We start from the raw sequence: 14,184 nt of genomic DNA, 5'->3' as shown, positions 1-14,184 counted from the left end.
TACTAGTGCTACTTTTATTTCTAAAGAAATAAAGTCCATGTATTGAAGGGATAGCTGCATTCTGTGTTCATTACAGCCAAGAAAATCAACAGAGAAATGAAAAAACATGGTATGCACACAAACGTGTAGCAGAGTACTATTTAACCTTGAAAAAGAATCCTGTATTCTACAACATGGATAAAAGTAGAGGACATTTAGAGGCTCTGTTAATGCATTAGGAGGGACTGGGTGTACATAAGCTCTCCTTCAACCTATAGTGAGATTCATCAGATTGGTAGCTTAAATGTATTTCATAATCTGGGATCTTAAAGCAGATCTAGCCCCCCTGTGTAAAGCTATTTACCCAGATGAAAATTGCACCCATTGCAGTCACTGTATTCTGAAAGTTGAAGTAACCAAAACAAATGTGTGCTGACACAGGACACTTACAAAATTGCCCTTACATAGTTATTTATAGACATGTTCTTCACATAAAAGTAGAAAATTATGTCCACATAGCCTGTGTTGTCCCTGAAGGGTACAGTAACCACACGAAACATACCTATGCTTTGCAGCCCTTCATCTCCTGGAGTCACATTTGGTTTGTATAGAAAAGCTTTCTTTTCTCGGGTTCATCCTGTTTCTGCAAGATCAGGACTTTGGAGTCAGTGGCAGCTGTTCAGGAGTGCACACATGTACTGAGATGTACATGTGGTTTTGCTGAGTCAACTTCTGTTATGTTGCAGACTAAGCAAATGGTGCTGCACTTCTTAAATTCACTCAGGAAGCAGGTGTTCCTTATTCTTTCTAAGTTTTCCCTGAAACATCTCACAACATTAACAAGGGATATATCTCAAGTATTCTCTTCAAGTCCCAAGTTCACCTTAAAAAATTATTTTACTTTTCTTTTTTTTCTCATTTTTTAAAAATTTATTATATTTGTGTTTTAATTTTATACATCAGTCATGGATTCCCCTGTCCTCCCGCCCCCGCCCCCTCCTTCCCCCTAGCTCCTCCCCTCCATTCCTATCTCCTCCAGGGCCAAGACTCCCCTGGGGATTCAGTTCAACCTGGTGGATTCAGTACAGGCAGGTCCAGTCCCCTCCTTCCAGGCTGAGCAAAGTGTCCCTGTGTAAGCCCAAGGTTCCAAACAGCCAGCTCATGCACTAAGGACAGGTCCGGGTCCCACTTGCCTGGGTGCCTCCCAAACAGTTCAAGCTATTCAATTGTCTCACTTATCCAGAGGGCTGATCCAATTGGGGGCTCCACAGCTTTTGGTTCATAATTCATGTGTTTCCATTAGTTTGGCTATTTGTCCCTGTGCTTTTCCAGTCTCTACAATTCACATGCTTGTACCATATGAGAAATAATTTAGATGTCTTCTTAAATCCATGCATTTATTTTTGCATCTTCTTTGAACAAAAGAAGTGGGTAAACAATAAATTTAGTAGATTATGCTGTTTGTCTTAATGTGTCCTAAAATTTCAAATTAAGTTATTTTAGCAGATTGTTCTAAGAAAATTAAAACTTTGATGGAAGATGAGCTCAGGTGACCGGGACATTGATTTGGGAGTGTGTGGCTTAGCAGTTCATTAACTATGTGTTAATTATGTATGATTACTCCTGAAAAGCTATGGTGGCTTCATCTTTTAGGTTGCTTCATTAAATCATTAATTTTCTTGGAGTTAACTAAGCCCAACATAATTAAGTCATCTCAGTCTCCACAGATTTTTATCCTCCCATAATGTCAAAAATTAAGCAATTTAGTATGAGATGATGTAACTTGCTCCCTTTTTACATATTGGCTCCATATTTAGGTTATCTGACATTAATTTGATGCATTTTTATACTTAAACATTCCAATAAATTCATACTTTTAATTGTTTTCTTACTGTTATTGAATAGATATTTTACTTCTGTGTAGTAAGCCCATTTATATATTTGAACCACTTCTTACCAACAGTTCTTTGTCCCGAGGCTACATGAAGCTGCTTGAGTTCATACAGAACATCATTTATACTGAAGGATTTGATGGCTCTAATCCCCAGGTATGAGTACTTCCAAAGCCTTTTTTCGTCATGTACAGAATGTTGTTCTCAAATCTCTGGGGAATGCTTGGAAAGCCCGAGGAAAATCAATAATGTGCACCCTGTTTTCACAGACAGTGTAAATGGGTTGAAAGTATTTGGGTCTATTCAGAGTTTTGGCTTGATTGTCAGGATGCACATAAAATAGTCACATGCTTTGTCAGTGCTAATTGTCTTTAAATACCTATTGATAGCTTCTGAAATTAATAAGTAATTATGCTTTTTAATTATTTCTAACACTACAAGGTTCATATTTTTCTATTAAAATGTTATTTCTGTTATTTCAACCCTTAATTCCAAATTGCCTTATGTGTGAGCATTACCACAGATTTTATGACTTGTTACATTTTATTTTGAATTGTTTCATTGAATAAAAGATGTTTTTGCTATATTTTAGAGCATAACTGGTCTCTGTACCTCTAATTTTCTACTTTCTTCAAATTCCCACTGTTGAAGATGTTCCACTTAGTTTAATTTAAACAAATGAATAAGCTTTATTGTTAAACATCATTCCTTCCAAAGATTTTTCTCAGTTATGTTTATTGCACTGACACAAAAAGATTTGTATTATTGTATTACTTTAAGATATGTATGTTATTTTAACAAGTGTATCTCCACAACAGTTATTTTTAATGAAGACAAAGAAACTAGAAACTAATTTTTATCATTTTTATCTATATTTGCTGTCAATTCATAGATTTAAAATTTTTTATCAATTTACTTGTATATTCAATAATTTCTCCATCACAAAATAAATAATTTTTAAATTGATTTGTTTGCCAGTTTAATAGCAGGCTTAAACTATTTATGTGTATCTGGGAAGCATTTATCTATAGATAGCTTTTAGTGTTTCCAATAGTGTTTGTAGTGACTGCTGGTATTTAATGCAGATTTATTTCATTCCTTATTTCAGTTTTTGGTCCTAGCTGAGAATTATGGGTGCCATCTCTTCTTTTGGTGCCAGTGTGCGTCTTGAGAGACAAATTGGTCCCTGACAGACACCTTTCCCGACTTGTGGTGGTAGCTATGGAAACAGGCGTGTCATAACAGTTCCTATGGTGCAGTGTGCAGAGCTGCTGCTCATGCAGAATGGTGGCACCTCTTCTGAAAGCAAGAACTTTACAAAACGTGAAGGAGTGACAGGAATGAATCACTTTATTCTTTGCCAAGGAGTCTGTACACAAACACCTTAGAAAGACCTAAGAATTCTTAGTCAGTAACATCGTGTTGAAACAAAATCAAGATTGTTTCCTTGTTTATTTGGGTGTGGAAAAAACCACATCACTCTCAAGAAACAATTGATTTATTCTTGAAAATGGCTAGAAAATAAAATGAAGCACAGTTAGTTCCCTGGTGGTGAGAGGCTGTATAACAGCTAACTTTCATAAAGACCAGACAGAATTGAGGTGAACGATTCTATAGTGAATACCAAATGCTTAGAATTTTTGAATTACACTTAAATATGCCAATAAGTCGTTGAAAAGTAAACTTGCTATTTCTTAGAACTACAGTGTAGTTACGAAGGTATTAAATCATGGAGTGTGTTGCTTGCCACGTTCCCTCGTCTATTCATCTGTCTCAGAAACCACAGACAAGTTCAGGAAAGGCAAGGAGGTGCTCTTTTTTTAAGCAGTAGTGTTCTTGGGTCAAAATAATATTCTGATAGTGAAGTGAATCCAGCTTTTGAAAAGGAAATTTTATCTTCATTGCACTTTCAAATAATTTTAACTAGTTGAATAAAACAGTTAAAATATACCCTATAAAAAACACTATTATCTATTTTCTGTAATCTATAATTAACCTTGGTAGTAAGTTAAATTGTGTAGCTCATCTATAAATATATTTGGGTGGAAACATTTAAAAGCTATTATAATATCATTTGAACATTGATCTTTTTAACTTGGCATACTAGATTAAGCATTAGATATTCTTTCTTAGGGGAATAAATGTATTTACTGTGTAACTATCAGTTACTACATTTTGATTTTAAAAACTAATACCTGAGATAACACAAGAGATTCAGTTTTTGTTTCTACAAATACCATTCTATTTATGAAAATATACTCTTTATGTTGAAGTGGTATGTTCATTTTTATTCTGAAGTGCACTTAGAGATCTTATCATTCATTCATTATTTGACTCAGTGTTTTCATTCCTTCAGTGTATAGATGCTAGTAATGTCAGTCACAAGGCATTTGTAACTCCTTAGTCCTTGTCTAAAGGGTTTTTAAACATTTAGCAAGTCCTTTCTGTCAACAATAGTAGGTAGTAGTGATCATGTATTAAAAGAGCTCTCTTAGTAAGATTGCATCAGCTTGTACCACATCTGCTCTCTGGTACTGTGAGTTTACATAAGAACTAGTAGATAAAGAAGTGCTATATTGATAAGTAGTACCTATGTATTTACCTCCTCTCACTGTCTTTTAGAAAAAACAGAAAAACATTTTAAGAATAGGAATTCAGAACCTTGGCTCACCATTATGGGGAGATTACATTTGCTGTACAGAAAACTGTGACAACAGTCTCAGGCTTACCAAGTTCCTCTACATTCTGCGTGGCCTTCTAAGAACCTCACTGTCAGCCTGTATCATCACGATGCCAACACATCTAATCCAGGTAAGACCTTGTCTTCCTTATCCAGTAGAGAAATGGAGGACAAAGTGGCTTTAATTTTCATTATCTTTATCACTAATGATACTCGCCATTGTTTTATGTGCTCATTGGCTATTTGAATATCTTCTTGTTTTTTGTCCATTTTTGTTGGTTTACCTTATTATCAGTTTGTAATGTTCTTTATATAAAGTTCCTTTATAGATTTAGCAATGTGCTTTGCAATAGTTTTCTTCCACTCTGTGACATCCCTTTTCTTAATAGTCTTTTGAAAATACAAGGTTTAAATCTTGATGAGTTTCATTGATTTTAATTGGTCATTTCCATTAGCCTTCAGTCTTTATTGATCTTGGCCTCTCTTAAGATCTTTTCCTATTTTCTTCTAAATATTTTGTACATTTCTTTTCTTGTATTTATGAGTTAACATATTCCTCTTCTAATTTTGTATACAATTTTGATTTTTGTTTTTGAACAACTTCTGGTTTCTACCATTCATTAAGTAAATGTGTGATGAGACTTTACTGCCCCTCTTTTTACTCTGTCACCCAGACGACCATGCCCTGAGGCAGTCCTCTGGTGTGCCATCCATGAGCAGCAGTAAATTTATTGGTTTTTTGTTTTTGTTTTTTTTTTTAACCAAAGTACTTTATGATCTCAAACATGTGAGTTCATGTGATCTTAAATATCTTATACATTACAGTCTTGTATGAAGGCAAGGCCAAATTACTTTGTGGCTTTATAACAATGTAATATTAGTATGACCAAAAACTTCTTTGCACAATGCCTGGTTTTTCCTAGTTAGATGACCAGTGAATATGAGTTGAATGAATAGAGATTCTCCCTTGGAAAATTATTTCTAATACCTAATTATTGAAATTGCATATATGTTTTTGTTTTATCGTACCTAGACCATTCCAACAAATAATACATGGATACATGCACTAAAATATCATTGAGTTTCATTAATTGTATATAGTAATGCTACACATATCTCAAAGCTATGGTTGAAAATTGAAACGTAAATTACAAGACAATTTCTACTCATTGGCCAGTAGAATTTATTTTTAATAAGCATGAAAGGTTAGCTTGGGTTTCCTTTGCAGGCTCTTAACAAATAATTCTTAAACATAAGCTATGTTTTTATTATGTTAATAACAAAATATTATATATGTTTATGTTATTACTATGATGATCTTGAATCTATATAAATATTGAAGGGAAACCCCTTTGTCCAGTAGTGTTGAACATGATGCACATGTTTGTAATGTTTTCATTGTTCATCATGTTATTTTTAAATAAATACTTCAACAATAGCTTGGTTACACATGATAAGCTTGTTGATTTTTTTTTTGGGCGGGGGGAGCTGAGGATAGAACCCCGGGCCTTGCGCTTGCTAGGCAAGCGCTCTACCACTGAGCTCAATCCCCATCCCCGCTTGTTGATTTTGATGACAGATCTGAAGCTGCAGATGAGAGTTCAACCCTTCATACTTGCCCTCCAGCTGCGTTGTGGCTGCAGCTGCTTACGAGACACTAGCGTCTCACTGTCCTTCTGTCTGTGGGTCTTTACCACAGCTCTGTGAGATGCTTACTTCTAAACTCTGCTTCCAAGGTGATCCAGTTGATAAATGACAAGGCCCGTTTTTTCCCTCAGATTCTAGCCCCTGCCAGCTTTACAGTTACATCATATAACTTCTCAGCCATCACAAACCCTACAGCTTAGCTCTTGGCTAACACTGCTATTATTTAATGTTTTTAAGGACAAAATTATCATTGCAAAGTCCTCAACAAATTATATGAAAGATTAGGCAAAAGTTCTATTCTTGACAAGGGACAACTACGTGGATATGTTTCCACTTGCAAAATTACAAGTAAAGAAAAAGAGTCGTGAAATAACAATTTTGTATTTATTTGTAAAAGACTATGAAAATTTTTTAAGGAAAAACAAAAGGTTTTGTTGCAAGTGATTACTACTTTCAAAGCTCCTGTCCACTGTAATGTCTCTGACAGACTCCTTTAGCTTGTCTTTCAAGGAGCAACAGTAGTACTCATAGGTGTTCTCATGTCAGCCCCTCTACACCACAGATATCTCCAACAAAGGGGAGAGACTTGTAAGCCTTTGTACAACAGTATCCTTTAAACTTATGCTTTTTTGCATATTGAAATAGAAATAACAAGATTTAAGGTCAGACAGGTGGTGTGTTAAAAGTTAAGCACTATGACTGTGTGCCTCTGAAAGGAAAACAATCTTAACAAAACCACCTACCACCTTCTAATAGGTCTCATTTCCTCACAGTTCTACAAAGCTATCATACAGTGGCAGGTTTCTAGCCCTGCTTATCAATGAGTTATAAAAACAACTGCCTTAAAAACTATATATTTGGCTGGGTGGTGGTGGTGTACACTTGCAATCCCAGCACTTGGGAGGCAGAGGCAAGCAGAGCTCCATGAGTTCGAGGCCTGCCTTGTTTACAGAACGAGTTCCAGGACAGCCATGGCTGATACATAAAGAAACACTGTCTCGAGAAACTAAAAAAAAAGGGGGGGGTGGACTATATATTTGTTTTTGTATCAATACATTTAGCAAATGTAGCTTAACAATTTGTTCAAATCAGGTATGATATAAGCAGGGAATAAAACTCTTGATAACTTACAAAGACCGGAAAGGAAAGCAGAGGAGTAAGGACTGGTAGCAGATTGCTTAGAAGCTCAATCAGAAGCACTGGGGAGGTGGTTTAGTCAGTAAACATGAAGACTTGAGTCCAGTCTCCAGAACCTATATAAAACACCAAATGCAGTGATGCCCACTAGTGACTCTAGCACTGGGGAGGAGCATACAAGTGGATCCTCCGACTTGCTGCAAGTCCCAGGTCTCGGTGACAGACCTTGTCTCAAAAACTAAGGTAGAGGTGGTTGATGCTTAAGGAATGACACCCAAAGTTGACTTCTACCCTCTACACACACATACGTGTACACACACACACACACACACACACACACACACACACACTAGCATATGAATATACAAAACTGAAAGATTGAGGTTGTTTCATAGAAATTTGTGTAGTAATTACTGTCGGCCAGTTGTAGTCCTGCATTCTTTTTAGATAGTAACTCATGTAATTCTTATACTATGTGCTGATGCTGTTTCCTTTTCTCAAGATACACAGCAGAAGTTAGACCTGAGCAGCTCCTCTCTAGTTCATGTTCACTTAGCCACCATTCTGTGATGCTTATTCCATAAAGACACTGGCTTAGAATCAAATTAAGGAAGATGGGAACAACGCAGTATTCAGTGATTTAAAAAAGATAATGTGCTTTTGCAGGTGGAAATGCTCAATAAATTACTTGGTCTTAATTAATTTTCTCAGTCTTAGCTTCTTCATCTATAAAAATGTGGCCAAAAAAATACACAATTCAGAGGATGAAAAACACCAAGTACTGACACATCATAGGCATTCAGTAAATGTTAGCAATCATTATTAGCACTGTGTATTACTTAAGAGACCTTCAGAATTGATAATCTGAGCACAGAGATCTGTCAAAAATTAAAATGTTCAGTGTGTCAATGTAATAGAAGGACTGAGAGAGCAGCTCAGAGGAGGCACCAGCTCGGCATGCTAGAAACTCTGGCTGCCACTACCAAGAGCACAAAGAGTGGAGATCTTCAGTTCCCTGGCCATTTTTAATGACAACCACTTGGCAGTCTCCTCTCATGGATTAGGTTTAAGGCAGATATGGGCTTGTCCATTTCTTGGGAGCATAAACTACATAAGACTCACATCAGTTTTCCCACCGTGACCAGTACTATTTCTGGAGTCCCTAAGACAGAGTTGAAATGGTGCTTGTGTGAGTGACTAAGGGCAGTTTAGCTCACTCACTCACTCACCCACTCATTCATTCATTCATTCAAATACAGCAGTCATGATAGGTATCTATGGAGATAGTGTATTGAACATGACAAATTCACTGTACTTGGGGATGCAAAAGTTAGGCTAAACAAAAATTATTATGAGTGCTTGTGGTTTGGGTTTGGTGTTTTTGTTCTTGTTGTTCTGGGTGTTTTGAAATTTTTTGGTGGTTTTTCGCCTGTATATGAGTGTGTGTGTGTGTGTGTGTGTGTGTGTGTGTGTGTGTGTGTGTGTGTGTGTGTGTGTTGGATATTTGAGCTTTGGTGTTAATAATTGTTTCTGTCAGGAAAAAGAAATGTCGCTTGATATCCTTCGAAATTTTGTCATATAATTAAGCATCTTTAAATTAACACTAGACTAAGAGTATATAAAATATTTTCATCTCTTAGAGTGGTAAAACAGCCAATCAGTGTTCTTATCTTAGTTATTAGCATTCTGTCAGACTTGTACAGTAATGATTAGTTACCCTTTATTGTACTTTTGGCATGCTTCCCATGTTTAATTTCATTGTAGGGAAGGAACACATAGTTAAGAAAATTGCAAAAGAGGGGGAGAAGTTAAAATAGGGAAAATAATAGATTCAAAACTGATTTTAACTTATTGTTGTAATGATACTTCTAAGCAGAATGAACAAGGGTGATTTTAAATTTCTTATTTGAAGTATTTTATGTTCAGTCTCAAAACTTTAAACTTGAAATTTTTTATTTTCTTTGAATTAAAGGTTATTTCTATAACAGCACAATAGTGTACTTTAAGGTAAATGTGTAAAAATTAAGTTCTAAATATCATTTTTAAAGAACTGAAAATATTTGGCAAGTAATTATGAATGTCTTCAGACATATACATAGTTTTAAATAGTTTTCCTTATGAAGTAGTAGTATTACTCACAACTCTCTTGCTAGAGATTAGTTTAATATCTACCTTAAGACATATCTAAAATGTATGTGAAGATGGTCCCACTGAAGACGATTCTTGTTACACACTGAACTGTGGGGTGCAGTGTGACTAGAGGCAGAGCCACGGTAGTGCCCGACATCCCAGCCTTACTCTGTTCCCACATCCCTGCTGAGTAGTTGTTCCACTCGCCAAGAAGCCTGTTAAAGAGCCCCCGAGAGCATGTGTACAGCCCTCCATGGTCATAGTTAATTGGTGAGGATGGCAAGATGAGAGGACAGCCGAGCATGTGGTCTCTCAGACTCGGCAAGTAGACAGGCCTTTAGTGACAATAACGGCAGATGTTCACATTCTCACAGCTTAGCTGTCCCACTCTCGTTGACTCAAAGTTATCATAGATTGGCAAAAAAAAAAGGTTATATCTAAGAAAAGTAACTAAACTAACCTTTTAAACTCTTCTACATGTTAAATTATAAGAATATTTTAACTTTCAAAACTTTATGTATAAATGATTATATGAATGGTTATTATCTTCCAAGTATGTTACGCACTGTACTTCTGCCCCGACCCCACCCCACCCCACCCCACACACACACTTACTATTGGGAACAAATGTTTTTCTCCTTTGATGCTTTTTAGCAAGATTTATTTTTGGCAAAGTAACTAAAGTACTTTAAAATGGAACATTTTAATTTCTATGTCTAGTCAGATATGACACCTTCATTTCTTTCTGATTTATACATGGGAATTGTCTTAACTATTGGTGAGGTTTTTTATCTATCTCAAAATTATGTAAACATTTTATATCTTTTATTTTCAATTTCAGTGACAGCTGTATGCCTAGGAAAAAATGAGAAGCAATAATATTTTTTCAGGAAATAAACACTTAGTTTTGTGCCTATATATAGTTTAGTTAGCAAAAGAAAAAAAGATTTCCTGTGGCTTGTATACTTCTCACGGAGCATGACAGGTTATCTTTGATTTGTATTTTCTTTATAGATTAAAAACACTTTAACCTAAAACTGTTAGAAAGTAAATACTGGCACACTTGGTATTAAAATGAAGGGTTATTTTCCTATTTCTTTCCCATAGCTTTCCTTTCAAAGACTATTTACTTTTCACTACTGCTGGTTTTTATCAGTGTTATCTAAATCTACACTCTTTAAGGAACTTTTCAACATAACCTACAATGTCCCTCTAGCTGTGATAATACAGGGCTGAAAATTTCTTGTGTTCGCTGAGAAACCTCAGTGCCTGAACTGCTGAAGCTTTCTTTGTTTTCAGAACAGATTGCAAATTTGAAACTAGACTGCAGCATGTTTGTATTTATTGTTATTGAAACTTGGTTACTTGATATCTGTATCCAGTGTTTTTATCACATAGTTACTATCGTCCAATGATATGATCCTTCCAGCGGTTACCCCAGCTTCTCTTTGAACAAAACTTAACCACTGTTAATGGGCTTATACCAAAGAAAATGCATTTCCTGCTTTAAAAAGGGGGGGGGGCATATCTCTTAACAACTGAATGAGGTTTAAACTGTTATCTTAATTAACAGCTTTTCAGGTTAGTTGATAATATCAATATACCAGAGCTTTGAAGCCATAGAAGTGAGTAATGCAGAACATTTGTGTGCAGAGAAACTTTCCCATATGTAACACTGGGTCCAGTGCGGAATTTTACCAACTAAACCAAGTCAAGCCATGCCTGCCTTTACAAATCACTAATATGAATTTTGCAAGTGGAACCAATGGTCTTCTAAATTTATCTTTTATTCTCAAATAAGTAATAAGTAATTTTTATTCTTAAATAAGACAGTAAAGGTGTCAAAGGTGTCAAAGGTGTCTGCTACTAACCCTGACAATTTGAGTTTGGTTGCCAGAATCCACTTAGTGGAGAGTGAGAACCAACTCTTGCCAAATTATCCTCTGACCATAGATAGATAGATAGATAGATAGATAGATAGATAGATAGATAGACAGATAGATAGATGAGTGTGCCCACATAAATAAATAAAAACAAAAATCTCATATGCAAATAAGTAAATAGGTAAATGTGCATGTTATGTATAAATAAACACATGTGCCCATATACATTTAAATAAATAAATGAATGAATGAATAAATGAGATCTAATTTGAAGAGTTAAATATAACTGCTTGGTAAATAATCAAACTTTTGTTTATAACTATAAAATTTTGAAAAATATTTTTACCTGTAATTGTGATAATCATTACAGGAACAGATTGGCATATTTTAAATTATTTTATCTTATATATTAAACTATTTAAATGGCTTTTTAAAGGGACATTGTGAGTTTGGAAGGATGGGTAACTGGTTAAGAGAACACACTGCTCTTAGAGAGAACCTGAATTCTGTTCCCAGCACCCGTGTCAGACAGCTCCATGGGGATCCTGCACACGTACACATACCCACAAAGAGAGACATGGCTTTAAATAATCTTTAAATCTCTACTTTAATAAGGAGAGTATTTAAGGATAAAAATTATGGACATAACCTCTTGATCATAGCTACCCATACTAATGGATAAATAAGCTACATATTCTAGGTGTCATTTTCTTCATGATTCCTCTCTTAATCAAGATATTGTCATCTAACAACCAACCTGTAATTGTTTCAGATTTTAATTGGCCCAAAAGGGATTGTAGGAAAATGACACATTTACAAGATTGAAAAGAACTTTTTTTTTCAAGTGAACTGAATGATATTTAACTCATTTAAGTTTTATACTGTATGGGTCAAATTCTAGTAACTTTATGTAAGTCCAGTAAGCTGTAAAAATAGTTGATTTTTCCTTAAAATAGCAAATAATAGAACTATTTCAACCCTCTTGGTATAAGTTGGGATTCTTAGATTTCCCAATTGTTTTCAGTTCAGTATGCATATTAACAGCATCTTGGTATAGTCTAAAACTGCCACAGCTTATGTGCAACATACATGCACTATATGTTTAACTGGTTTTCTTGGTCAAAATGGCTGAAACTTTTACACTTCACATTATCTGTAAACTTCTGCCTACGCAGAGCATCTCCAGCAGTACATGGAGCATTTTTGTCTTAATGTAGTTATACACATTAAATAAGAGAAGGATGTAGTAACTGGCAGTTAGATTTGTGTTCATATTAAAAAGGAAAAATACCATTTAGAACCTTTTTATTGTGTTTCATGTAACCAGAGTATATTCAGTATATTGTAAAGAAAATAATCAGTGTGTGTGTGTGTGTGTGTGTGTGTGTGTGTGTGTGTGTGTGTGTGTGTGTTTTCACCTTCTCTAAAACAATTGGGATGTTGTTTCATATTGTGACTGATATGTAGTATTAGCTGTTATTAGCTAAAGGGCTGTTTAGGGCCAAGCTCAAATTCATCAATGGTATGAAGAGTAGAGTGTCTCATGGTATAGAGAGTGAGTCATTGTTGAGGCATATGGGACCCTTGGCTGCTGGACCACATCTTCTTTCTGATGACCAGTGTCTGAGCACAGACACAGCTGTTCTGAGAGCAGTAGCAGGGAGGGACCTGTGTGTTCAGTATATGTGAACTGGAAACAAGCAGAGTGGGAGATGGGTCTTTGACATTTTTACATAGTTTTTTTTTTTCTATTAAAAAAAGGAGAAGTTTAACTGTGTATTTCATAAGTAAAATTATTAAATCTTTTATCCTTTGTGTTACAAGCTATCTGAAGAATTCTTGTGAGAAAATTAGGACTTTTGAATTATTTCTGTTTTCTTACTCAGATGCTTACCTTTCTTAAAGTATGCCTAGTGTCTGATAAGAGATATTTATTTATTAATGCGAAGACAAATGTGCTTGTTACTAGTTATATTTTCCAGCTGCTTAAGTACCAGGTCAAATATTATGCCTTGATGTTATGTTTTAGCCCTTTGCTATTAATTACATTATTATTATATAAAGAGTTCTAGCTTTTTAATAATGTTTTCATACCCTACATAGTTAATCTTTAATGTTGGGGAGTACAAAGGGAGGGATTAAATTAGCCTTGTAACCTCTTTCTCTTCCAGGCTGATGATGGAAAATAAAAGCTCTTAACCACAAAATGTAACACTTAGAATTAATATTTAATTAGACTAGCAAATTGTACAGTGTGGCTGAAAGCTTCCAAAGAGTTGTTAGTGCCACAATTGACCTACAGGTTTAATAATAACTCACTTCTAGAAGCAAGTGCCAGTTCAGCAGAGTAGAGCCACTAAGAAAGTCCTGAGAGATTAAAATCAGCAAACCAAATGGCAGGCAAGGATTCCTGGGATGGAGCCTTCTGGAAAGCTGGGAGCTGGAATAGCTTTTAAGCCAGGATTCAGATGAGAACAGTGGGTGAAAAAGCTGATCCCTCCTGTTCTGGGAGCTTCTGGTTGTAGGCCAAAAATCTTAGAACAGATTTTTACTAAATGTTTTTGCTGCAGCTATTAACTTACATTGAAAACCAAATATCGAATAATTTTTCTGTAAAATTTAACTAGTTTTTTGTGTAATCATTAGTTCTTAATATTAGAACATAAAATCTGTAAGTTCAGCTCATTAGATTATCAGGTAGGTTTGGCGCTGTACATCTATGCTGTTTTGCTGTGACATGCTGTTTCCTTGTTCCCTGTATAGTTGATTTATATGGTTCATTTCTATATTATTTCATTACAGAGCATTACACAGAGCCAGAGAAAGCGATTGGGAA

General features: G+C 35.3%; 1 protein-coding gene across 2 annotated transcripts in view; it reads left to right on the top strand.

The window, feature by feature from the left end:
• Positions 1-14,184, top strand: part of Elp4 (elongator acetyltransferase complex subunit 4) — a 212,845-nt gene that overhangs the window by 71,343 nt on the left and 127,318 nt on the right. For both annotated transcript variants that reach the window (XM_036186477.1, XM_036186478.1), the window contains exons 6-7: positions 1,943-2,027; positions 4,494-4,682. In XM_036186477.1, coding sequence (XP_036042370.1) covers positions 1,943-2,027; positions 4,494-4,682 — 274 coding nt within the window. The remainder of the gene's footprint in view (positions 1-1,942; positions 2,028-4,493; positions 4,683-14,184) is intronic.

The sequence above is a fragment of the Onychomys torridus genome, chromosome 4, assembly GCF_903995425.1.
Source record: "Onychomys torridus chromosome 4, mOncTor1.1, whole genome shotgun sequence".
Classification (NCBI taxonomy): domain Eukaryota; kingdom Metazoa; phylum Chordata; class Mammalia; order Rodentia; family Cricetidae; genus Onychomys; species Onychomys torridus.
This window is presented reverse-complemented; position numbering and strand designations above follow the sequence as displayed.